Source organism: Canis aureus, chromosome 1 (genome assembly GCF_053574225.1).
Source record: "Canis aureus isolate CA01 chromosome 1, VMU_Caureus_v.1.0, whole genome shotgun sequence".
In the NCBI taxonomy this organism is placed as follows: Eukaryota; Metazoa; Chordata; class Mammalia; order Carnivora; family Canidae; genus Canis; species Canis aureus.
In genome coordinates this window covers 48,110,931-48,136,560 of record NC_135611.1, presented here as the reverse complement: position 1 = coordinate 48,136,560, position 25,630 = coordinate 48,110,931, and the positions used below count along the sequence as shown (strand labels likewise).

Genomic DNA, 25,630 nt, shown 5'->3' with positions numbered 1-25,630 from the left:
TCTATGAACTACTGAGAGATATGTTAAATTTTTAAACTGTGATTATGAGTTTATCTGTTTTTCCCTTTAGTTCTGCCAGGTTTTCTTCCTGGTAAATTATTCGTTTTTTAAGTGATGTCTCTACCACTGGGGACACTCCTTTTCTGTAAGTGTACTTCATCTGGTGTTAAAATAGCCAACTACCTTTTTGTTTTTCTTTTGAAAACATTTTAATTATTGAAGTATAATTGACATAAAATGCTGTTAGTTTCAGGTATATAACATAGTGATTTGACAATTCTATACATTATGAAATGCTCACCATAAGTGTAGTTATCATGCATCACTGTACAACATTATTATAATATTATTGGTCATATTCCTTTTGCTGTACTTTTGATCTCTATGACTGACTTATTTATTTATTTATTTTTATTTTATTTTATTTTATTTTATGATAGTCACACACACACACAGAGAGGCAGAGACACAGGCAGAGGGAGAAGCAGGCTCCATGCACCGGGAGCCCGACGTGGGATTCGATCCCGGGTCTCCAGGATCGCGCCCTGGGCCAAAGGCAGGCACCAAACCTTCAGGGATCCTGACTTATTTATTTTATACCTAGAAGTCTGTACCTCTTAACCCCCTTTACCTATTTTATTCAGCCCCCCCTCCCCTCCCATATGGCAACCACTAGTTTATTCTCTGTAGGAGTCTATTTCTTTTTTTTTTTTAATTTTTTTTTTATTATTTATTCATGATAGTCATAGAGAGAGGAGAGAGAGGCAGAGACACAGGCAGAGGGAGAAGCGGGCTCCATGCTGGGAGCCCGACGCAGGACTTGATCCCGGCACTCCGGGATCACGCCCTGGGCCAAAGGCAGGTGCTAAACCGCTGAGCCACCCAGGGATCCCTGTATGAGTCTGTTTCTATGGGAGTGTTTTGTTTTGTTTTTTGGATTCCAGGTAGAAGTGAAACATATGGTATTTGTGGTTTTCTTTCTGATTATTTCACAATTATTTCACTTTCTGATTATTTCACTGATTATTATTTCACTCATAATACTGTATTATGTCTATCCAAATTTCTGTTTGTCATAAATGGAAAGAACTCATTCTTTTTTATGGCTGAGTGATAGTCCATTACACACACACACACACCCCTTTATCCATTGATGTATACAGGTTGTTTCCATCTCTTGGCTCTTATAGAAAATGCTACAGTAGGCATAGGGGTGCTTATTTCTTTTTGAATTAGTTTTTTCATTTTCTTTGCTCTTTTTTTTTTTTTTTTTTAAGATTTTATTTATTTATTTATTCATGAGAGACACAGGCAGAGGGAGAAGCAGGCTCCATGCAGGGAGCCTGACGTGGAACTCGATCCCAGGACTCCAGGATCATGCCCTGGGCCAAAGGCAGGTGCTAAACTGCTGAGCCACCCAGGGATCCTGTTTTTTCATTTTCTTTGGATAAATACCTAGTAGTGGAATTCCAGGATTGTATGGTATTTCGATTTTTAAGTTTTTGAGGAACTCTATTCTGTTTTCAACAGTGACTGTATCAATTTATATTCCCACCACCAGCATGCAGGGGCTCCTTTTTCTCTACATCCTCACTAACACTTGTTATTTCTTGTCTTTTTGATTCTAGCCATTCTGACTGGTGTGAAGAGATAATCTCATCATGGTTTGGGGTTTTTTGTTTTGGTTTGGTGTTTTATTTTTGTTTTTTTTTTTTAAGTTTTTATTTATTAGAGAGGAAGAGCACAAGAGCGTGGGGAGGGAGAAGCAGACTGACTCCCTGCTGATCAGGGAGCCTGATGTGGAACTTGATCCCCAGATGGTGAAATCATAACCTGAGCCGAAGGCAGAGGCTTAACCAACTGAGCCACCTAGGCGCCCCTCCTTGTGGTTTTGTTTTGTTTTATTTTAAGATTTTATTTATTCATGAGAGACAGAGAGAGAGAGAGAGAGGCAGAGACATAGAGGGAGAAGCAGGTTCCTCTCAGGGAGCCTGATGTAGGACTTGATCCCGCCCTGAGCCAGTCAGACACCCAACCGCAAAGCCATCCAGGAGTCCCATGGTTTTGATTTTCATTTCCCTAATGATCACACTGGCTTTTTCTTCTGTTTGCTATTTGCATTACCAGTCTTTTATCTTTGCCCTTTCTTTTGCTTTCATTTTTCTATGACTTTATTTTTTTTTTAATTTTTTTTTTTTAATTTTTATTTATTTATGATAGTCACAGAGAGAGAAAGAGAGAGAGGCAGAGACATAGGCAGAGGGAGAAGCAGGCTCCATGCACCGGAAGCCCGATGTGGGATTCGATCCCGGGTCTCCAGGATTGCGCCCTGGGCCAAAGGCAGGCGCCAAACCGCTGCGCCACCCAGGGATCCCTTTTCTATGACTTTAAAAATAAGTGCCATGTTTTATAGACAGCAGATAGGTACATCTTTTTAAAAAATCTAGTTTGATCCTTTTAATTGGAATGGTTTGTTTCTTTACCTCTAATGTAGTTATGAATATTGTTTCCTTTTTTCCCTCCTTTACTGACTTTTTTGGTTATTTGAGTGTCTTTTACATTGCTTTGTCTCCTCCTTTGGGTTTTTATATAGCATTATTTATGTATTTTTTTATTGATGGTATCCTTATGACAGTCTGTCTTGAATTATTATTATGCTATCTTATATATAGTGTGAGATTCTTACAACAGTGTAATTCACTTTCTGCCCCTTGCCATCCTCTGTGGTATTGTCATAATGTATTTTACTCCTACATATGTTATAGACTTTGTGATACATTGTTGTTATTTTTAACAGTCAAATGATATTTTTAAAGACTATAAGGAAAAATATTTTTTTGAAAGATTTTATTTATGAGAGACACACAGAGAGAGGCAGAGACATAGATGGAGGGAGAAGTAGGCTCCCTGTGGGGAGCCCAGTGTGGGACTCAGTCCCAGGACCCTGGGATCATGACCTGAGCTAAGGCAGACACTCAACCACTGAGCCACCCAGGTACCCCGAAAAGTCTTTTTTATTTGCACATTTATAATATCCAGTGTTCTTCCTTCTGTTCTATTTATCTACATGTACATCTGATACCATCTCCCTTCAGCCTAAAGACCTGGGTCTGCTGGACAAATCCTCTCACCTTTCATTTTCTGGAAGTCTTAACTTTGCCTTTGATTATCCCAGGAAAGATTTTCCATGGATAAAGAATTGTGTTGACAGTGTGCTATTTTTTTCTGGTAGCACTTTAAAACTCATTCCATTCTCTCCTAATCACTGCTGTCTGATGAGAAGTCTCTTACTGCCACTTTGGTTCTCCTTTATGTACCTTGTCGTTTTCTCTCTGGCTTGAGTTTTTATGTTTGGTTTTTAGCAGTTTGTGAAGTGTTTGGTTCCTTTTTTGTATTATGCCGCTCAGGGAGCCAAGCTGACTGAATCAGTGGGTTGATGTTTTTGATCAAATTTGGAAAATTTCTAGCCATCTTAAAATACTTTTTCTTATTTCCTTTCTGCTCTTTTTTTCCTTTTGGGATCTCAGTCATGGATATTCGATCTCTTGATTCTGTTCCACAAGTTGTTGAGAATCTCTTCATTTCTTTTCAAAAAATTTTTTTTCTTTCTGTGTTTTACTTTGGATAATTTCTGTTGACTTATCTTCAGTTTCTTTAATGGAATAGCACCTTGATCAAATCAGTATTTTATTTTAAAACAACAACAACAACACACAAAATACTTCCCTTAACTGGATCCTGGCTCTATCCCAAGCCTTCCATTCTCTTCCATCCAGCCCATTGAATGTCTTGGTCTCTCAGTTCCTTGGCCTTCTCATCTTCATTTGCTTCCTTCTCCATTCCTGATTGTCTAGTACTCCATTCCCGTGCCATACCTGGACCTAGTCACTGCCTGAAACCACCTCACCTATAAAGTCAGTACTTCATCTCTCAGCGCACATCCTCCTCTCATTCAAGCTTGTCTTTGCATCTGCTCTCCCAGGAACCAGTTTCATTCTCTCCAGGAATCTATCTGTGGACCCTTTTGTTTTCTCCCAACTTCTCAGTCCCTTTTGTTCTCCACTTCAGCTATATGTCCAAGCTGCATCATTTCACTAATGTTCCCCCTAGTGTCCAAGTACTCCCTCTCCCTTCCATCCTTTGAGCATTCCCTTGGTCAAGACCCCAGCACTAGGGAAAACCTGCCGTCTGCTGCTGTGGCTGAGCACAGGATCATTGCAGGTCAGTCGTCACCTTCAATGTCACACAACAGTCCTGTTTCTCCAGTCAGCATGTCTTAGTCCTAGCAATGATGATTTAAACCTCCTCCACCTTCCTCAGACCTTCCACAGATTCTGTCCTCTCAGCAGATGACCTCTCCTCCTTTAATGAGACAGCTGAAACCCTGAAAGGAATTTCCCTAGTTTCCCACTACCAAAACCAAACCAGTCTTCTCCTTTTCTGCTCCTGATGATAGGAAAAGGGACATCTCTTGTGAGACCTCCAGCTATGCCTGGCTCCTGGCTCCTTTCACTGGCTCGGGAATTGCTGGTCTTCTAATCTGTGTAGTCAGCAGCTCCCTCTCAATGGGACTCTGATTAATACAGGTTAGGGGAGGGATCCCTGGGTGGCGCAGTGGTTTAGCACCTGCCTTTGGCCCAGGGCGTGATCCTGGAGACCCGGGATTGAATCCCACGTCAGGCTCCCGGTGCATGGAGCCTGCTTCTCCCTCTGCCTGTGTCTCTGCCTCTCTCTCTCTCTCTCTGTGACTATCATAAAAAAAAAAAAAAAAAAATACAGGTTAGGGGACAATGTGAAAAACAACCTAAGTTCTTGACACCGTATCACCCCAGTTTTTCACCCTCTCTTCTGCTTATCCATTTATGTCTAAACTTTTCAAAGAGTAACCTATACTTCTTTTTGCTCAGTTCTCATTATTTCTGAACATTTGTTCGAATTCTGCTGCCTTACCTTGTTGTATTTTTTCTTTAGAGACTTGCATCTTTATATATATATATATATATACACACACACACACACACACACACATACCTATTAAGATATAGATCTTAATAGTATCAGATCCGTAACTTTTTACCATTCAGATTTACAAAAGTTAAAAAGATTGGTAATATTCACTGCTGGTGAGGGTGTGTGAAAACTGTTCCTCTCATATATTGTTAGTGAGGCTTTAAATTGATTCAGTTTTGGGCAGCCCCTGTGGCGTAGCAGTTTGGCACCGCCTGCAGCCTGGGGTGTGAACCTGGAGACCCAGGATTGAATCCCACGTCGGGTTTCCTGTGTGGAGCCTGCTTCTCCCTCTGCCTGGGTCTCTGCTCCTCTCTCTCTGTCTCTATGAATAAATAAAATCTTTTAAAAAAATAAATTGAGTTTTTTGATAGGCACTTAGCACTATTAAAAGAATGTATATAGCATTTGACCTAGTAATAATACTACTAGTAGTCTCTCCTACCTAAATACTCATGGATGTTCTTAAAGATTTGTGTATGGGGCACCCGGGTGGCTTAGTGGTTGAGTGTCTGCCTTTGGTTCAGGTCGTGATCCCAGGGTACTGGGATCAAGTCCTGTATCAGCTCCATCCGGGGAGCCTGCTTCTCCCTCTGCTATGTCTCTGTGTGTCTCTCATGAATAAATAAGATCTTGAAAAAAAAAAAAAAGATTTGAGGATAAAAATATTTATTGGACTCTTGTTTGTGGTATGGAAAAATGGAAACAACCTAAATGTCTGCCAGTAGGAATAATGGTTAAGTAAACAATGGTATACTCAAATTATGTTAAATTCAATAGTTGGAAAGTCGAGGAATGTGAAGAGCATTCCAAGACACAATGCTGAAGTATCAGATCCAGTCACAGAATAGTAGGAATAGTAAAATTCTGTTTAGGCAAAAAAAAAAAAAAGAAAGAAAAAAAAAGTATATAGAGCTATAGTGTATATATGTAGAAGTTATAGGTATATGACCGAATTTTTAAAAAGGTTTTGAAAGGTCACCACCAAACTTTAGTTACTTTTGAGGTTATAAATGGAATTGGGAAATGATGGGAGTGCCAAAGTAGGGAGTGCTAAATGCTGGTTTTTGAAAATTATTTTTATAATTATGATTCAGATATTACAGAATTTAAAAACACTGAATCTTAAAGACACAAGTTTTCCAAGGTGTTTTTGATGTTTTGTAAAAGGTGAAGCATCTCAGGCATTGTGAAAATACTTTGTCAACCAGAAAAAGCCATAGAAATGGCTTATGCCATGATTTCTCTCGTGTTTCCTTTCTTGGGATTCCATTAAAAATAAAGTCATATTTTTGTATGTATAACAGTGATATGCCTGTAAATCTCTACAGATAGATTTTTACAACTTTCTTATATTGTTATTATAAAGCTTACTTTAACACATTTGGAAGGGGCATTTTTTGATATTACAAATTTGAATATTGTTAAAGAATGATTGGGCCTGAAATTTCTTTTGGATTATCATCACACTGATATTCAGCACTTTGGCCACAGAGCATAAGAGGAGGACATAGGGATAATTGTTTTGTACTGAGTGCCACTGGCTTTGGTAAGGGCAGTTTTTATATGGATTAATTTATTAGGACCTTCTTCCAGCCCACGGAGCCAAGTAATTTGACTAGGTTCCACAATAAGTAAGTAGGAGACAGAAATTTTGAGTCTACATCTCTGCCCTCAAGGCCCATGTTGTGTTATTGTAAATTATATAATACGGGAATAGATCCAGTGGTAAGTACTTCAGAGAACATAGAAACGGCAAAAAAAGTTAAACCCATGTTTTTACAGAGCCCTCTCCAAATCCAACTCCTTTCTAAGATTATAACTATTAATTTGGTGCCTCTTTACAGACGCGCGCACACACACACACATGCATGCATGTGTTTTGATACATATTTAAGTGGTTTTAAGTAACAAAAACAAAAAAATAAATGAAGTCATACTGCACATGGTATGACTTTGTCTTTATAAAAATAATGATTCCAGGGTGCTTGTCTGGCTTAGTAGGTAGAGCATGTGACTCTTGATCTCTGGGTTGTGAGTTCAAGCCCCACTGGGTGTAGAGATTACTTGAATAAACTTTAAAAACAATCCATACTGTACAGTATAATCCCATGCTGTTGAAGAGAAAAAGTACATACAAGGTATACAGTATGTATATGTTAGGGGAACCTGGCTGGCTGAGTCTGTGGAGCATGCAACTCTTGATCTCTGGGTCTTAAATTAGAGCCCTACAGAGGGGGTGGAGCTTACTTAAAAAGTCATTGAGAAATCAAATAGCTGTCAAATACTGTGAATCTCTGAGGTGAGAAAAAAAATATGTTTCCTTCCTGAACCTCGTATTTTACAGACTTTCATATATCAAGCAAGCTCATTATTTTTGTAATATTCTTTTTAAAATTTAAATCTAATCAATATATACTGTTATTTTAGTTTCAGGTGTATAATGATTCATACATTCTATATTACTCGGTGCTCATTGTGACAAGTGTCCTCTTAATCCCCATCACCTATTTCCCCTATCCCATAACATCCTCCCTTCTGGCAACCAGCAGTTTGTTCTCTGTAAGAGTCTGTTTTATGTTTGTCTCTTTGTTTCTTTCATTTCTTAAATTTCACATATGAGTGAAATCCTGTGGTATTGGTCTTTGACTTATTTCACTTAGCATAATATTGTCTGGATCCATCCGTGTTGTTAGAAATGGCAAAGTTGCATTCTTTTTTAAGGCTGGGCACTATTCAACTGCATATATATATATACCACAACCTTATCCCATTCATCTGTGGATGGACACTTGGGTTGTTTCCACATCTTACTCTTCCATATTGTAAATAATGCTGCAGTAAACATAGGGGTGCATATATCCCTTGAATTAGTGTTTTTGTTTTCTTTCTTTCATTTTCTCCCAGTAGAGGAATTACTAGATCACATGGTAATTCTGTTTTTATTTTTTGAAGAACCTCCATACTGTTTTCCATAGTGGATTGTACCAGCTTACATTCCTTTTTTTCCCACATCCTCGCCAACACTTGTTAATTCTAAGTAAGCTCATTATTAAGAAATCATTTCTTATGTGCATTAAAGGCTGCTAATATGTCTGACAATGAGGATGAAATAACTAGAATTAAAACTGAGTTTAGTAATTCTCACTAAAAGCAGAATATCATTATTGATGACATCTCTAGTAATTGCAACTTTTGTTAGATTTTCTAAAAAAAGAAAATGGCTCTTAAACCCCTCACACCTTCTTTGAGACCCCCCCTCCCCCCACCCCCCACCTACAGGTACCTGGCTTGGGACATCATGTGCTGTGAAAGCCAGAGGACTTTAGGGCAGAATGGAGTTGGAGTATTCTTTATTTTCTGTGAGACAGACACCAGAGTCTGTGTTTCTCCTGACACTTTTAGTCAGAAACCGCTCACAGTCCCAGATGGAGTAGTGTGGGTATTGAGGGGGTTTGCTCTCTTTACCAGGTTGGGTTTCAATACTGGCAGAGGCAATGAAGTCTCAACGCATTATGGAGGCCTCACATGCTGCCAGAACCCTGGCTAATCTAGACCGAGAGACTATGCAAGAAAAATACCAGGATGGCGTGTACGTGCTACACCCCCAGTATCGCACAAGGTAAGAAAGCACGCAGTCACTTTGTCTCCTGTGGGGACATAAAGCCTACAGGGCTTATCATTTTACTTTATGTCTACATAATTCAGCTGTAAATACCTTACAAATAATCCCGATAACCTTATTTACTGATACAGTTTGTCCATAACAACTTCAGAAGAATTTCGGGCTATTGTGGAAGTATGGAACTAGCTAAATCAATCGGCGTGATTTTACACCAAGGGCTATTCTTCAGGAAGATGGCGCTCACCTCTTGTAATGTGGTCCCCCTTAAACTTTGTAACATGTAGTTCTTTGTTTGACTACTTGTTTCCTGTAGATCTGAGTTAATAGCTGATTTGGATTGTAGAGGTTGGTCTGCATGGGAGAAGATAGGACATTCTATGCAGACAACCATGTTATATTAGCCTGGTTCTAGAACTCAGAAGGACTGGACAAAGTTTATGCAAAGTATAAAATCGTTCACTGGAAGAAGTAAGTTGTAATAAATTTGACTCCTGTTCCTTTTTAAGATTATTTCTGCTCACCATTTCCAGCTGTATCATTGCTGAGATAAATAAATATAGAAAGGACCACAATGAAAAATTACCTATTTCTTGGATTTTTCTCAGGCACTTTAAAGTAATACTTCAGAAAATAGCAAAAACATTTAATTGAGAAATGGATTGTGTGGTTAATTCCAATTTTATAGATAAAATGATATGGAAATGTTTTTTATATGTGTTGCATAATTGTGTACTAAAATAGCTTACAAGTCGTATGCATCTACAGTTTGTAAAAATGTTGTTATCTAGGAACATTTGGGTGGCTCAGTGGTTTAAGTGTTTGAGTCTTCATTTTGGTTCGGGTTATGATCTCAAGGTCATCAGATTGAGCCTTATATCAGATTTTACGTTGGGCATGGAGTCTGCTTAAGATTCTCTCTCTCTTAACCTCTGCCCCTGCCTCCAACTAAAACAAAAAGAGTCATATCTAAAGACTATGAATTACTTTAAAATCTCACATCTTTTTTTTTTTTTTTTTTTTAAGATTTATTTGAGAAAGAGTGTGTGTGTGCTAGCAGGGGGGGGGGAGAGAGAGATAGGGACAATCTCAAGCAGGATTCCTGCTGAGCATGGAGCTGTACATGGGGCTCAATTCCTCAATCCTAACATGATCGGAGCCAAAATCAAGAGTCGGATCCTTACCTGACTGAGCTACCCAGGTGCCCCTAAATCTCATTTCTGATAAACATTTCCCTGATAAGTTTTTAAAAATCTCTGTGTATACTCAGTTTTGAAACTACTCTAGGATATTCCTAATTAGTTTCTTAAATACTTTTATTGATTTGTGGAATATTCTCATGAAATTCTTTGGAGGGCAGTCTATGACATATGTTACTTCATTGGTCATTAAACTCATTACAGTTGATTTTGGTTGGTCTGCTTGGCTAGGGCTAGATCTAGCTCCATTTTTACAGAGAGTGCACACTTCATATATGTCTTTGCCAAAACTCCTCACAGGGTTCCAAAGTACCCTGTGCTTATAGGCTTGCTTTCATGGTTTTATTTTTCTGTCATGTGAACTTGCTAAGTACCATCCACAGAATACCATGTAGATTCTTAACAAAGCAGTAATGCATTTATTCTGCTTCTTTTTAAAACTCTCTCCCCTATCAGTCAGCCCATTAAAGCAGATGTCCTTTTTATTCATGGCCTTATGGGAGCAGCATTCAAAACATGGCGCCAGCAGGACACTGAACAGGTTTTAACTGAGAAGATTTTAGAGGATGAAGGCAGGTATACAACGTGTTGGCCCAAGGTAAGGAAGTCCTAACTTTGCTAGGCCACCTTCTTCATGACACACTCTACCATCTCTGGCTGTTGATTTTGATTTGCTTATTTTTCTCTTTTTATGGGATTTCTCCTCCATGCAGTTTTCCTGTCCCTTAAGGACAATTGTAGTATGTTCATGAGCAGCTGGGCTTGTCATCCTGCCTTCTGTTGTGTAATTTCTTGTTAGGATGTGGGCTATAACTTTATTTTTATTTTTTTTAAACCTTAGAACATTTTTTTTTTAAGATTTTATTCATTTACTCATGAAAGACACAGAGAGTGAGAGAATCAGAGACATAGGCAGAGGGAGAAACAGGCTCAATGCAGGGAGCCCGATGTGGAACATGATCCCAGGTCTCTGGGATCACAACCTGAGCCGAAGGCAGACGCCCAACCACTGAGCCACCCAGGCGTCCCTGGGCTATATTTATTTTTATTTATTTTTTTTAAAGGTTTTGTTTATTCATGAGAGACACGGAGAGAGAGGCAGAGACACAGGCAGAGGGAGAAGCAGGCTCCACGCAGGGAGCCCGATGTGGGACTCGATCCCAAGACCCCAGGATCATGCCCTGAGCCAAAGGCAGATGCTCAACCGCTGAGCCACTCAGGCATCCCTGGACTATAACTTTAAAAGAATATTTCATTGAGTAAAAAATGGGCAAGGACCCATTTTTAGTTCACTCCTATTAAAAATGTAACAAATAATACATTCATAATAGTTAGCTCGTTCTGTGATTTTAATAATTATAACAATAGGAATACTTTGAAGAAATAATTCTACTTTGGATTTCCTTAGTGATATTTCTTCTAAGAGCCTTAACTCTGGGATCAACACATTGAATACAGTGTACCTAAAGCTCAGTGAAAATGGATATGTGTGTAGTTTCCAGGGCTTTGTACCACCATAGCTTTTTCACCTTCATGGAGGCTTATCCCACAGAGAGAATGGTTTACATTTTGTCTCTGACAACACTTAATTGTGGAAAGTATGATCGGCCTAAGGTCCAGAGATGGAACTGTGACTAAGTATCTGAGTTCTCAGCTCGAATCTCCAACCATCAGGCTGTACGGTCTGTCCTAGGTCATAACTTTCTATGAAATGCTTTCTAAAAGCCAATTTGATCTGGAGTCCAAAAACTCCTTGCTTTTGGCTATAGCACATTAAAACTGAAAATATTCTCTTGAACCTCTCATTGGCTTTATGCTATAAATATTGATGCCTCGTTATGACCAGAAACATAAAAAGATAAAATGCTGGAACTGATTTTCTAGTCACCTTTTAACTTTATTCCAATGTAATGTTTAATAGTCATCAGTATCATAGTGGCCTTTAGTTACAGGTGTCAATCACTAGGAAACAACAGGAGCAGTGGAAATTCACATGTGTTGTTTTGTACCTTTTATTTTGTGTAGACATGGTTGGCAAGAGACTGTCCTGCTCTCCGAATTATATCTGTGGAGTATGATACCAGCCTTAGCGACTGGAGAACGAGGTGTCCTATGGAAAGGTAACAGAGAGGATGCTGTGGACTCAGAGCAAGGCCCAGGGTCCAGGCCACAAGTGGACCCTCAGGGGTGGAGGGGAGCTTTATCTTTTGATACGACAAACAGAATTTTATTATGAAAAGCCTAACCTTTTTTCTCTTCTATAAGGACTTAATAACATGTAAACAATGAAATAGTATAAGGTTTAGATTAGATGTAGTGTCAGTGTTGGCCTCCTAAAGTGGTTCATTTATAACTATTCTAGTAATAAGGACTGTGGATTCTATAGCAAAATCTCCTTTACTCCCAGAAGTAAATGTGAGGCTTTTTGCTTTTGTGTTCACAAGTATATATTGGCTATAGGAAGCAAAGGAAAAGATGCTGTGTAATGCAGGCTGCCTGTGTCACTTGTATATCTTATGTGTCAATTGTATATATAAGAAGAAGAGCTCTGGGACCTAGAGTAACTGATTCTACTTTTGACCCACTGTGTCATCTTAGACAAGTCATCTCACTTGTCTGGGAAGCTTGGTCTGCAAATTGAGAGCATTGGTCTGAATCACTGTTAGGAAGCTGAGTGCTGTCTGCGAATGGCCCCCATGTAGGTGCTGGAGGAAGTGTTCTCCGGGGTCTTTCCTTATTGCAGCCAAAAGGAGCTTTGACAAACTGTTACTGCAAGGAGAGGATTTTATAGATAAACAGTTTGAAATTATCAGACTAGATAGTTTTGAAGTTCCCTTTTAGCTTGAAAATTACTTTTTAATTTATAAAGATTTTTATTTATTTATTCATGAGAAACACAGAAAGAGAGAGAGGCAGAGACACAGGCAGAGGGAGAAGCAGGCTCCATGCAGGGGGCCTGATGTGAGACTTGCGGCAGGATCAGGCCCTGGGCTGAAGGCAGCCCTAAACTGCTGAGCCACCCAAACCCTGCTTGTATAGTAAATGAATGGCTTGTCCTGGACCTACGTATTCCGTTTTGCCAGTGTGACTAAGTTAGAAATGGGGAATGAGCAGCTGTAGAAATCAGACAGAGTAGGGATGATCCTGACCCCAAAATGTTATATGTGGTATTGGCCCAATAAAAGCTCTTGCCTCAAAAACTTGGATAGTAAAATTAGGGCAGGAAGCAGGATGCAGAATCAATAACTTCCTATCATGTCTGCCGTTTTCATTTTGTTTAGAAAGTCCATCGCATTCAGGAGCAACGAACTTCTAAGGAAGCTCAGAGCTGCCGGTGTTGGAGATAGGCCAGTCATTTGGGTATCACATAGCATGGGAGGTATGTCTCATTTTTGTGAAGCCAGCACTGTGAGGTTATTCAGCTAGTGGGGCTAACCTGTTACCGCAGCTCCCTGGTTCACTTAATTCTGGCCCCCTTTCCCTCTAAATTAATGTTTTTGGATACAGTGAAGAGATTTTAGATTACTACTTTGCTTCTATGCCAATTATTTTTCCACAAGGGGACCACTAGTAACAAACCATGTCGAAGGAACATGCGTTTGACAATGTGTAATACTTGCATGTAGCAATAATCAGTAAACATCAGAAGCGGTGCCTGCTAAGGGGGAGGTGTGATGGCAGATATCTGCTCTTTGGTTCTGTCATGCACTTGCTAGGTGTCATCTGCTTCTCCCAGCCCACTCCTCGCGAGAGTGGTCACCATCTGCCGTCGAGAGGGCCTTGCTACAGCCTCTGGCCTCTTCTATCTGATGAAATGCTCAGGATTGCAGATTCTGCCTTGGGGCTTTTTGCTGAGGGAGAGGTAGTTGCAGCCCTCTGGGTCCACAGAGATCCACTGTTACCATCCAAGTGACCTTTGTGTTGCATTATCAGCTTCAAGCCCAGGGTGGGGGGGATGGAAGAGTTGATGTCTTCCTAGATGCATTTTCCTACAGAAGCTTTGTTTTCCATGGTGGATAAGCTTCATGGTACTCTTTTTTGAATAATTAGTACTGTCCTAATGGTGTGGGGGCAAGATGGGAGAGCCTGGGTGCTGCAGATTTACTTCATTGGTGGACACCCAACATAGCATTACTTAATATTCCATGGGACAGTGTATCCTGTGATATGAGATCTGTCTTTCAGCTGAGTTTCTAGAATCTTACCTATTTGTATGCATCTCGTTTGCATTTGTATGCATTTCCCAACCCCCTTGTTTTAGATTAATGGAGGGAAGAAAAACAGCTTATGCATTGTTTTTCTTTGTATGGCTAGGTCTTCTTGTCAAAAAAATGCTGTTGGAAGCCTCCAAGAAGCCAGAAATGAGTGCTGTTATAAACAATACCAGAGGAATTATTTTTTATAGCGTCCCTCATCATGGATCCCATCTGGCTGAATACTCTGTTAATATTCGCTATCTTCTGTTTCCCTCTTTGGAAGTCAAAGAACTCAGCAAGGGTAATATTTACCTTCTGTCATGGAGGGAATTGGGATTATATTAATATCCATTATACAGGAGAAGGAGAAAAAGAAGACAGTTTCTAACTTTACTGTATTATCCCACTTTATTATTTGTATACAAATTGTGTTTAGACTATCACAGAAAATTTTTAGTTTGGGCTTGATTTTTCTGATACCCTTCCTTAAGCCATTATTTGCTCAAATTAATAATTTTAATACTGTCTTAAGTATTTAAAATTTTAAGAATTATTCCAAATTACCAAGGAACTGCTTTTTTCCCAGGAGTTTGGAAAATCAGCTATTAAAATATAAACAAACAAGATTTTCAGGGTATTAAGTATAATGTACTTACTTATTTTGATTAATAAACATTTTCTGTGTTTCTGGAACCCCTGTTAATCGATTTGGAACCCCTGGCTGAGCCTTTAATATGCCAGTTGTCTTTTCGTATTTATTTTCTTTCTTTTGCTTTATGGAGAGTTACTTTTATCTTCTAAACCTTCTATTTGAACCTTATTTTTTGCAGTCAAGTTTTATTTTCCAGAAACTCTTTCTTGTTCTCTGATTCTTTTGAAATCATTCTAATGATATGATTAGTTTTTCCTTAAAGTTCCTTTGTCTCTTCACTGAGTTCTGTGTCTTCTGTGCCCAGGTTTTTTGATTACCCACTGGGTCTCTTTCAGTTGTAAGCTATCCTCTAGTATGGGTCTAGAGGCTCTAGTATGTCTAGTATGTCTTGGTTGCCTTTATCCAGTTGAGAATGGGGGGACAGGCACTCTGTGATTATAGACAGGCCTTGCCGATGGGAAGCTGTGCTTTAGGGTGATGGTGCCATCACTCTGAGGGACCCCAGTCCAACATACTACATGGCCCCACATGTATCCGGTCAGCCAATAACATGTGGAACCTCTCCCTCTGCCTGCTGGCCTCTATCAATCAGTTCTGATGTGGCTACAGCTTTTTACTCTCATCTTAATGGCTTCTTAGGAAGGAGAGAAAATAAGTTATTATCTTGAATCAGAACCCTAATTTTCTCTTTAGTACATTTTATTATGAATTGGGTAAACAGAATTTGTCACAATCTTGTTTTCTGTAATTTTAATTTTACAGATTCTCCTGCACTTAAAACACTACAGGATGACTTTCTGGAGTTTGCTAAAGACAAAAATTTCCAGGTGCTGAATTTTGTAGAAACACTGCCAACTTACATTGGTAGCATGATTAAACTGCATGTGGTACCCGTGGAATCAGCAGGTATTCCCTCTTTTGAAATTTGTTTGCTATTAGATGCTTAGTTGGTGGTACCTAGTTTAATTATAAACAACCCACTTATATATTCAGCTTCTCAGTTTTAGGAGACAGTTATATGAAGATCTAGACTTTATTATTCTTTTCAGCTATAGATTAAAATTTCCCTGCCAACATACAACCATGGCACTACTCCTCCCTTCCTTCATTTAACTGGCCAGCTAGCAGAGGTTAATTGGCTGCCCCTAACTTAGCCATCACAGTAAGTGCTGTTGAATTAAGGTAAGAATAGACAACTTTTCTATCAGCTAGAGTGAAAGGAGTATTTCATTTAACAGACTGAGAATTGATTTGTTAAAGCTTTCTACATGCAGCTAAAGGTTTGGAAGCTTTAGTAAATGGAAGATCATATTGTTTTAACATTAGTTTTTTTCCATTGGAATCTTAGATGGGGAATAGTCAAGCAACAATTTCTTTTATAAACCTGAGGTTGAAGGAAATAACCAATACCTGTTACTGTAGTATATTAGGCTCTTTGAGGTAGGGCCCAAATCTTAATTCTCTTTATAGCCTCCTATATTACTCCATATGTAGTAGATAACCCACACATTTCCTTCATTGGAATGCTTTTCTCTCACCTGGCCAACCCATTTACCTCTGAGGCAATGTTAGGTGCTATCCTGGTGGCACTTGGCCATACTGAGAGCTCTCAGGGACAGAGTGCATCTGGAGTGCCTGCCAATTGGTTCTAAAACCTGTATAAGTTTTCCTAACTCCATTATGCATTATCTAAATAAAATGAAAGATGTAATACTCTGTAGTATAACTTAAATAGGCTTTCACCACAAAGTAATATGCTGTAGGGTAAGGAGTTACTATTTAGTAGTTGAAGAACTTAAAAAAAAAGACTGGAAACTTGAAGCAAAAGTAAAGATATTGTGGACCAGCTGTTTCTAGCAACAGAGCCTTGTAATTCTGTCTGCCCTTTATTTGGGGTCACGAGGAGGCTTGTCTTCCTTCATAACCATGACCTGTATTCCTTACCTGGCTGTCCTCACCAGGACCTCGTGTCACTTTGATCCAGGTGGACTTTGTTAGGCTGAAACTGCAGAACCTCCACTCAGTCCCTCAAGCACTAAATCATCTCCCCCACCCCCACCGCCCGGCAGAGTAAAGAATAGATCCTTTTTTTTTTTTTTCTTTAGAGTAAAGAATAGATCCTATGTGAGACATTCCCACTCTTGTCATCAGGATAAGGGAGCTCATTATGAAGTATAATAACATAAATACTAGGAGAAAAGGTGGTTAAAAGAAGCTTGAAATAATTTAGTAATGTCATGCATGTATATAAAGGTTTTGAAGATGATACTGTTCAGATTCTGTTATTAAATTAGAAATAGGGATTGCTGGGTGGCTCAGTGGTTTAGCGTCTGCCTTTGGCCCAGGATCCTAGAGTCCCGGGATTGGGTCCCACGTCGGGCTCCTGGCATGGAGCCTGCTTCTCCCTCCTCCTGTGTCTATCATAAATAAATAAATAAATAAATCTTTAAAAAAAATAAATAAATTAGAAATAGCCCAGAACACATATGAAGAATTTATGAAAAGCATAAATTTATACCTACTGAGAATCTGTTCTTGTGAGAGTAGTCACATGTAGCTTAGCTATGGTCAAACTTCCAGGTCTGTATCTTTTTTGAATCCCTTATCACAACCAAATCACCATTTGGAACTACCTATTTATCTTTCAATATTGACAGGGGAAGGGTATATTTTTACATAGATTTTATTGACATTTTTGTTTTCTTCAGATTTAGGCATTGGAGATCTAATTCCTGTGGACGTTGACCATTTGAACATTTGTAAGCCAAAGAAAAAGGATGCTTTTTTATACCAGCGTACCTTACAATTCATCTGTGAAACTTTAGCCAAAGACCTTGAAAACTGAGTTCTCTTCTTCCATTTTGCAAGAAACTTGGTGTTCTTTTTCTCTTGCTAAGCTCTAAGCAATCATGCAAACACAGGCGCTATGGCATCAATGTGGTCTGGAGCATGTTGCAGGAAACAGAATATTGTTCTCACTTCATGCCCTGTAAAGCACAAACACTGGATTCTTTTGATTTAAAAGAAATTCCATGTGTGCTAGCTTATGTTTTGCAGTGTTGTCCCTTGTGCAAGGAACAAACTGCTATGGATAGAAAATGCCTTTGTCATCCGTGACTGTCTCCAGCTCATGGCAGGAGGAACACTGATGGTTTCTAAAGGGAGAACAATCATCACCTTCCATAAAAATGCCATTTGGAGGGTATCTAGACTAGAGAGGAGACTTAACTAGAATATAAAGGCTTTTTGTTCTGGATATCCATGTGCTGTAAATTTAAAAAAAATATATCTCTGTAAACCTTTGTCTCACATGTTACCTTTGTCAGACCTATTGTCATCCATGGGTCAATTCCTTATAAGTTTTTATTTTCATACTACTGAGAACAAATACTTCTCTTTTTAAAAGAATTGTAGCCTATAGTAATTCTTTCGAGACTATAGCTACCTATACTTATAATTTTTCCCAGATAAGGATAAAGTAGCTAATCCATTATTGATCAGAGTCTGAAATAAAACTATTCTAAGCCATTATATTATACTAGCAATACTTACTATCAAGATTCTCTGATTCTCTTTAGCTAAATAATGTATACCTTTCTTTCATGCTCATTTGAAAGTTGTATCAATTGACCTTGAGCATGTGAGAAATAGGAAGTCGTGGGATGCCTGGCTGGCTCAGTTAATAAGACTGTAACTCTTGATCTGGGGGTCGTGAATTCTAGCCCCACATTGGGTGTAGAGATTGCTTAAAAATAAAATCTTTAAGAAAAAAAAAAGGAAATAGGAAAGCATGTTGATGACTTATTTTTAAATAGCATTATTGGGATGCCTGGGTGGCTCAGCGATTGAGCATCTGCCTTCGGCTCAGGGCATGATCCCAGAGTTCCGGGATGGAGTCCCACATCGAGCTCCCTGCAAGGAGCCTGCTTCTCCCTCTGCTTATCTCTGCCTCTTTCTCTGTGTCTCTCGTGAATAAATAAATAAAGTCTTTTTGAAAAATAATTTAAATAACAGCATTATTAAGATAGAAATCACATACCATAAAATTCACCCTTTTAGTATTATGCTGAGTGAAGTAAGTCAGTCGGAGAAGGACAAACATTATATGTTCTCATTCATTTGGGGAATATAAATAATAGTGAAAGGGAATATAAGGGAAGGGAGAAGAAATGTGTGGGAAATATCAGAAAGGGAGACAGAACGTAAAGACTGCTAACTCTGGGAAACGAACTAGGGGTGGTAGAAGGGGAGGAGGGCGGGGGGTGGGAGTGAATGGGTGACGGGCACTGGGTGTTATTCTGTATGTTAGTAAATTGAACACCAATAAAAAATAAATTAAAAAAAAAAATTCACCCTTTTAAATATAGTGTTGTACAACCTTCCCCATTATCTAATTTCAGAACATTTCATCATCCCCCAAATTAAGTTATACCCATTAGCAATCATTCCTTACCTCCTTTCCTCAGCCCTTGGCAAACACTAATCTACTTCCTCTATGAATTTGACTATTATGGACATTTCATATAAATGGAAATCATACAATATGTGGCCCTTTGTGTCTGGCTTCTTTTTCTTAGCCTGTTTTCAGGGTTCATTTATGATGTTGCGTGTATCAGAACCTCATTCCTTTTTATGGTCAAATATTCAGTTGTGTGGAGATATACCCATTTGATTATGCATTCATCAGCTGATAGATATTTCTGTTCTTTCTGTTTTTTGGCTATTATGAATAATGCTGCTGTAAACATTTATGTACAAGTTTTTATGTGGACATGTTTTCCATTCTCTTGGATATATACTAAGAGTGGAATTGCTGGGTCCTGTTAAACCTGTCTTTAGCATTTTGAAGATGGTAGACACTTGTAGAATGGGATAGTCAAAGCTAAAACTGGAGTATAGCATTTGAAGGTAAACTGAGGTTATCAGTAAACCCTATCAACATTTGTTTAATTATGCAGCAAACAAGTGACTTAACCACTTGTTTTATTATGTAGATACAGTGAATATACCAATTAGCTCACAACAGTAAGTAAGCTAACAATAAGTACTAGCTAATGGATGCCTGTTTGCATATCTTAAAGGTGCTGCCTTAGGCTCAGGCTACTTGATCCTCACTGGAGACTGGAGAGGTAGAAGGGAGGCATATCTACATTCTCCCTCTGGCCCATTCCAGGTCATTGGTGTCTCCCTGGAAGAACCTTGTGCATGTATTGTGACCTGGCTTTTGTGGGTGCTACCCAGGGAATGCACCCCTCGAATGCCTGACTTTGGTGGCCATCAGAACCTGTGTTTGCAGGTCCCTCAGCATGTAGCAAACAAACATTCAGGGCCCACCACAGAGGCAGTAGGCAGAAACACCCATCTCCCAGTCTTTCCCTGAAAGAAATCTATTTACAACTTTAAAAGTCCAGCTTTTAGTCAGCCTGCCTCTAGGTACTGACAGATCCTCCTCCCTTTTGGAACATTGACAGGTTTTGGCAGAGCCTCCAACTGGTGGCAAACACTAAGAACAAAGAAGGTGGCTTGGATAGTCACAAAGGTTTGAGAGAGAATCAAGAGCTCAGACTGAATGACAAATTTCATCTCCTAAATAAGACCACTCTGTCAATACTGGGAGAAGTGGGTGTTTTACTTAATGCACAGAAATCAACAGTGATGAGGAAAATGATTAAACAGAAGAATATAGAAGATGAAACTTAAGAAACAGACCTTTGCATGAGCAAAGTGAGAATTTCAACATAGGCCTAGAATATATAAGCATTTACCAAACAAATTATAAAGCTGGAAAATATAAACTGGCAAATCCAATAGCGTGTTTGTTTCAATGACAGACTAGATTGTGTGGAAGAAAGGATCAACAAACTCAAAGATGGCAGGAATTTATCCAATCAGAGGACCAAAAAGAATAAATGCATTATAGGGTTCCTTAAAAGAGAAAGGGGCAGAGAGCTTATTCAAAGAAATAATTGCTGAATTCTTCCCCAACCAGGAAACCCAGAGAATATCAAATAAAATGAATCCAAACATACCCATACCAAGATACATTATAATTAAATTGCCAAAAGTTAAAGATCAGAGAATCTTAAGAGTAGCAAGAGAAAATGGTTATATACAAGGGAACCCCATAATACTGTTGGCAGATTTTTCTGCAGAAACTTTGCAGGCCAGAAGAGAATGGTGTAATCAAAGTGCTGAAAGAAAAAAATTGGCAATCAAGAATACCTGGCAAAATTCTTCAGAATTGAAGAAGAGATAAAGAGTTTTCCAGACAAGCAAAAGCTGAAGGAGTTCATCGCCACTAGACCAGCCTTACTCGAGATGTTCAGGGAATCCTTCAAGCAGAAATGAAAGGATGCTGTTAGTAACAGGAAAACATGAAAGTATAAATCTCACTGGTAAGGGTAAATATATGATTAAATTCAGAACACACTAATAATGTAATAGTGGCGGGTAAATCACTTATAAATCTAATATGAAGGCAAAAGGCAAAAGTACTAAACTACAATTTGTTAATGGATATACAAGATCTGAATATGTAATTTGTGACATCAAAAGCAAAATGGGTGTAAAAATAGCTTTAGTAGACATTTGAACTTAGTTTAAAATAAATGTTTTATGTAAGCTTCATAGTAATCTGAATGCAAAAACTTAAATATATAACAGAGAAAGGAAAACAATTAGACATGGACTTACTGTTGCCATTTTATTAACCATTACTTTAAATGTAAATGGACTGAATTCTCCAAGCAAAAGACAGAGTCACTGAGTATATTTAATAAAACCAAACTATAGCTGCCTATAAGACACTCACAGACTGCAAGTGAAGAGATAGAGATTTTTTTTTAAGATTTTATTTATTCATGAGAGACAGAGAGAGAGAGAGAGGCAGAGACACAGGCAGAGGGAGAAGCAGGCTCCATGCAGGGAGCCTGACATGGGACTCGATCCCGGAACTCCAGGACCATGCCCTGGGCCAAAGGCAGGCACTAAACTGGCTGAGCCACCCATGGATCCCAAGATGGAGATATTTGATACAAATGGAAACCAGAAAGCAGGAGTAGCTTTTTTTTATATTAGACAAAATAGACTTAAAGCCAAAGACTGTAATTAGGGACAACTTGACGGGATGAGCACTGGATGTTATGCTATATGTTGGCAAATTGAACTCCAATAAAAGAAATGTACAAAAAGAAAGTTATATAATAAAAGGGTCAATCCAAAAACATATATTTGTAAATATTTGCATACCCAACATAGCATGTAAATATATGAAACAAATATTAACACACCTGAAGAGTAAAAAACCCGGTAATAGGAACTTTAGTACCCTGCTTTTCAATAATGTATACATCATCCAGACAGAAGTTAATAAACATTGGACTTAAATGACATCAGGCCAGACGGACTTAATAGATAATTACAGAACATTCCATCCAACAATAGCAGAATACGCATTGTTCTCAAGTGCATGTAGAACATTCTCCAGGATAGATGATACATTAGGCCACAAAACAAGTCAATAAATTTAAGAAGACTGAAATCTATCAAGCATCTTTACTGACTACAGTGGTGTGAAACTAGAAATCAATGAAAAGAAGGAAACTGGAAAATTCACAAATATGTGGAGATTAAACATGCAGCTGAATAAGCAATGGGTTAAAGAAAAAAATAAAAAATACCTTGAGACAAATCAAAATGGAAATACAACATACCAAAACTCAAGGAATGTAGCAAAACCATTTCTAAGAGGGAAGTTTACAGCAACAAATGCCTACAACTAAGAAAAAAAGATTTCAAACAACCTAACTTTGTCTTAAGTAACCAGAAAAAAACACCCAACTATGCCCAAAGTTAGTAAAGGAAAGAAAAATCACAATGGGAATACATGAAATAGATTCTCAAAAGATAATAGAGGGGTACCTGGGTGGCTCAGTTGGTTAAGTGTCTGACTCGATATCAACTTGGGTCTTGTTCTCAGGTTCATGAGTTCAAGCACCACGTTGGGGTCCATGAAAAATAATAGAAAATATCAGTGAATCTGAGCTGGATTTTGAAAAGGTAAAACAAACTAGCTACCCTACCCAAGATAAACAAAAGGGAGAGGACCCAAATAAAATTAGAAATGAAAGAGGAGGCCCTTGAATAGCCCTCTAATGAAGAGCAGCAGCCATGGCTCTGTGCTACCTTACAGCCTCAACAAGCTCCACAAAGTGAATGTGAGCAAGCTGAGACACAACCACTGCTACAGGCGCACACCAAGTTCATGTGGAACATCTGAGAAGTGTGTGGCATCACTACATACTATGGAGCTGCTCAGTCTCCAAGGACAAATGGGCCCTCAGGTTCATCAAGAAAAGGGTGGGAACATACATCCATGCCAAGAAGAGACAGGAGCTGAGCAACATCCTGGAAACTATAAGAAAAGTGGCAGCCAAGAAGGACTGAACCCCTCCCCTCTAAGTAATAAAGCCTTTTTTGGAACTTAAAAAAAAAAAAAAAAGGAGTGAAAGACATTACAACTAACAACACAAATACTGAGAATCATGAGACTAATAGGAACAATATTTATGAATATAGTGGACAACCCAGAAGAAACAGATAAAATCCTAGACATATAATCTACTATAACTGAATTGTGAAGGAATAGAAAATCTGCACAGTCCAATTACTAGTAAAGAGATTGAATCAGTAGTCAAAAAAAAATCCAATAAAGAAAAGTCCTGGACCAGATCATTTCTTTGATGAATCTACCAAATATTTAAAGAAGAATTAATACTAATCCCTCTCAAACTCTTCCAAAAAATAGAAGAGGGAATACTTCCAAATTCATGAGGCCAGCATTACCCTGAAGTAAAACCTGACAAGAACCACATCCCTGATGAAATAGATGTAAAAATGCTCTGCAAAATATATTAGCCAACTGAATTCAACAGTATAATAGAAAGATCATACACCATGATCAAGTGGAATTTATTCCAAGGATTTGAGATGGTTCAACATCTGCAAATCAATCAATGTGGTATACCACACTGACAAAATGAAGAAAAAGCATTCAAAAAATTTGACAATTCATGATAAAAACTCTCAACAATGTGGCTATAGAGGGAACATACCTCACCTTAATATGACAACCCCAAAGATAACATCGTGAAAAGCTGAAATCATTTCCTCTAAGATCAGGAACAAGAGTGCCCACACTCTTGCCACGTTTTCTTGCCACTTTTTATTCAGCATAGGATTGGATGGCCTAACCAGAGTGCTTAGGCAAGAAAAAAGTAATCTGAATTGTAAAGGAAGAAGTAAAACTGTTTCTATTGGCAGACAACATTTTATTTAGAAAACTCTATAAGGACTTTACCAAAAAAACTTATAAATTAATTCAGTAAAGTTGCAGGATACAAAATCAATATACAAAAAAAAAATCAGGTTTCTATACATCAATAAACTATTAGAATTTAAGAAAACAATCCCATTCACAATTGCATCAAAAAATAACTAAGGACTAAATTTAAACAAGGAGGTGAAAGATCTGTACACTAAAAACTGTAGGACATTGATGTAAGAAATAGACACAATAAATGAAAGATATTCCATGCTTATGTGCTGGAAGACTTAGTATTATTAAAATGTCCTTACTATCCAAAGCAACCTACAGTTTCAGTGCAGTCCCCATCAAAATTCAAATGGCATTTTCCCCCTCAGAACTAGAAGAAACAATCCTAAAATTCTTGTGGAACTAGAAAAGACCCCAAAGAGCAAAAGCAATTTTGAGAAAAAGAAACAAGGCAGCACACTTCCTGATTTCAAACTATGTTACAAAGCTGTAGTAACCAAAACAGCATGATATTGGGATAAAAAGACAATAGATAATAGAATAGGGAGCCCAGAAATAAAGCTGTACATATATGGTCAATTTATGGAAAAGAAGCCAAGAATATATTGTTGGGAAAGGATAGTCTCTTCAATGAGTGATGGGAAAATTGGACAGCCACATGCAAAAGAATGGAACTGAACCACTATCTACACCATACACAAAAATCAACTCAAAATAAAGACTTGAACCTTAAACCATAAAACTCCTAGAAGGAAATATAGCTGATAACCATCTTAACATTAATCTTGGCAATGATTTTTTGGATTTGATGCCAAAAACAAAGGCAACAGAAGCAAAACAAAAACCAACTGGCACATTAAACCAAAAGGCTTCTGCACAGCAAAGGAACCATCAACTAAATGAAAAGGCAGCCTACGGAATGGGAGGAAATATTTGCAAATCATAAACTTGATATGGGGTTAATATCTAAAATATATAAAGAATGCATACAACTTAATAGTAAATATCAATTTGACTTTAAAATGGGTATTTTTCCAAGGAAAACATGAATGACTGACAGGTATATGAAAAGGTGCTCAATATCATTAGTCATCAGCTCAAATCAAATTCAAATAAAAACCAAAAAAAAAAAAAAAAAAAAAAAAAAAATTCAAATAAAAACCACAATCAAATATCCTTTCATGATTATAGGATGGTTAACATGAAGAGATGAGAGATAGCAAGTGTTGGCAAGGATGTAGAGGAAATGGAACACTTGTGCACTGTTGGCTGGAATGTAAATTATGTGGCCACTGAAAAGAAAACTACCATATGACCCAGCAATCTCATTTCTGCGTAAATATCCAAAGGAAGTGAAAACAGGATATTGAAGAGGTATCTGCACTCCCATGTTTATTACAGCATTACTCACAATAGGTAAGATAAGGAGACAACTAAAGTGTCTATTAACATATGAATAAAGATTTGGTATATACATATGATGGAATATTATTCAGCCATAAGAAAAGAGGAAATCCTGCCATTTGTGACAACATGGGTGGAACTTGAGGGCATTATGCTAACTGAAGTAAGCCAGCCAGGAAAACACAAATGGCCTATGGTATCACTTATATGTGGATC

General features: G+C 38.2%; 1 protein-coding gene across 11 annotated transcripts in view; it reads left to right on the top strand.

Annotated features, from left to right (window-relative positions):
- SERAC1 (serine active site containing 1) overlaps positions 1-18,678 on the top strand; it is a 69,518-nt gene extending 50,840 nt beyond the window's left edge. For all 11 annotated transcript variants that reach the window (XM_077898427.1, XM_077898397.1, XM_077898436.1 and 8 more), the window contains 7 exons: positions 8,479-8,629; positions 10,285-10,426; positions 11,854-11,948; positions 13,110-13,207; positions 14,143-14,325; positions 15,439-15,582; positions 17,385-18,678. In XM_077898427.1, the coding sequence (XP_077754553.1) occupies positions 8,479-8,629; positions 10,285-10,426; positions 11,854-11,948; positions 13,110-13,207; positions 14,143-14,325; positions 15,439-15,582; positions 17,385-17,521 (950 nt within the window). In that variant the 3' untranslated portion in view covers positions 17,522-18,678. The remainder of the gene's footprint in view (positions 1-8,478; positions 8,630-10,284; positions 10,427-11,853; positions 11,949-13,109; positions 13,208-14,142; positions 14,326-15,438; positions 15,583-17,384) is intronic.
- Positions 18,679-25,630: the final 6,952 nt, after the last annotated feature.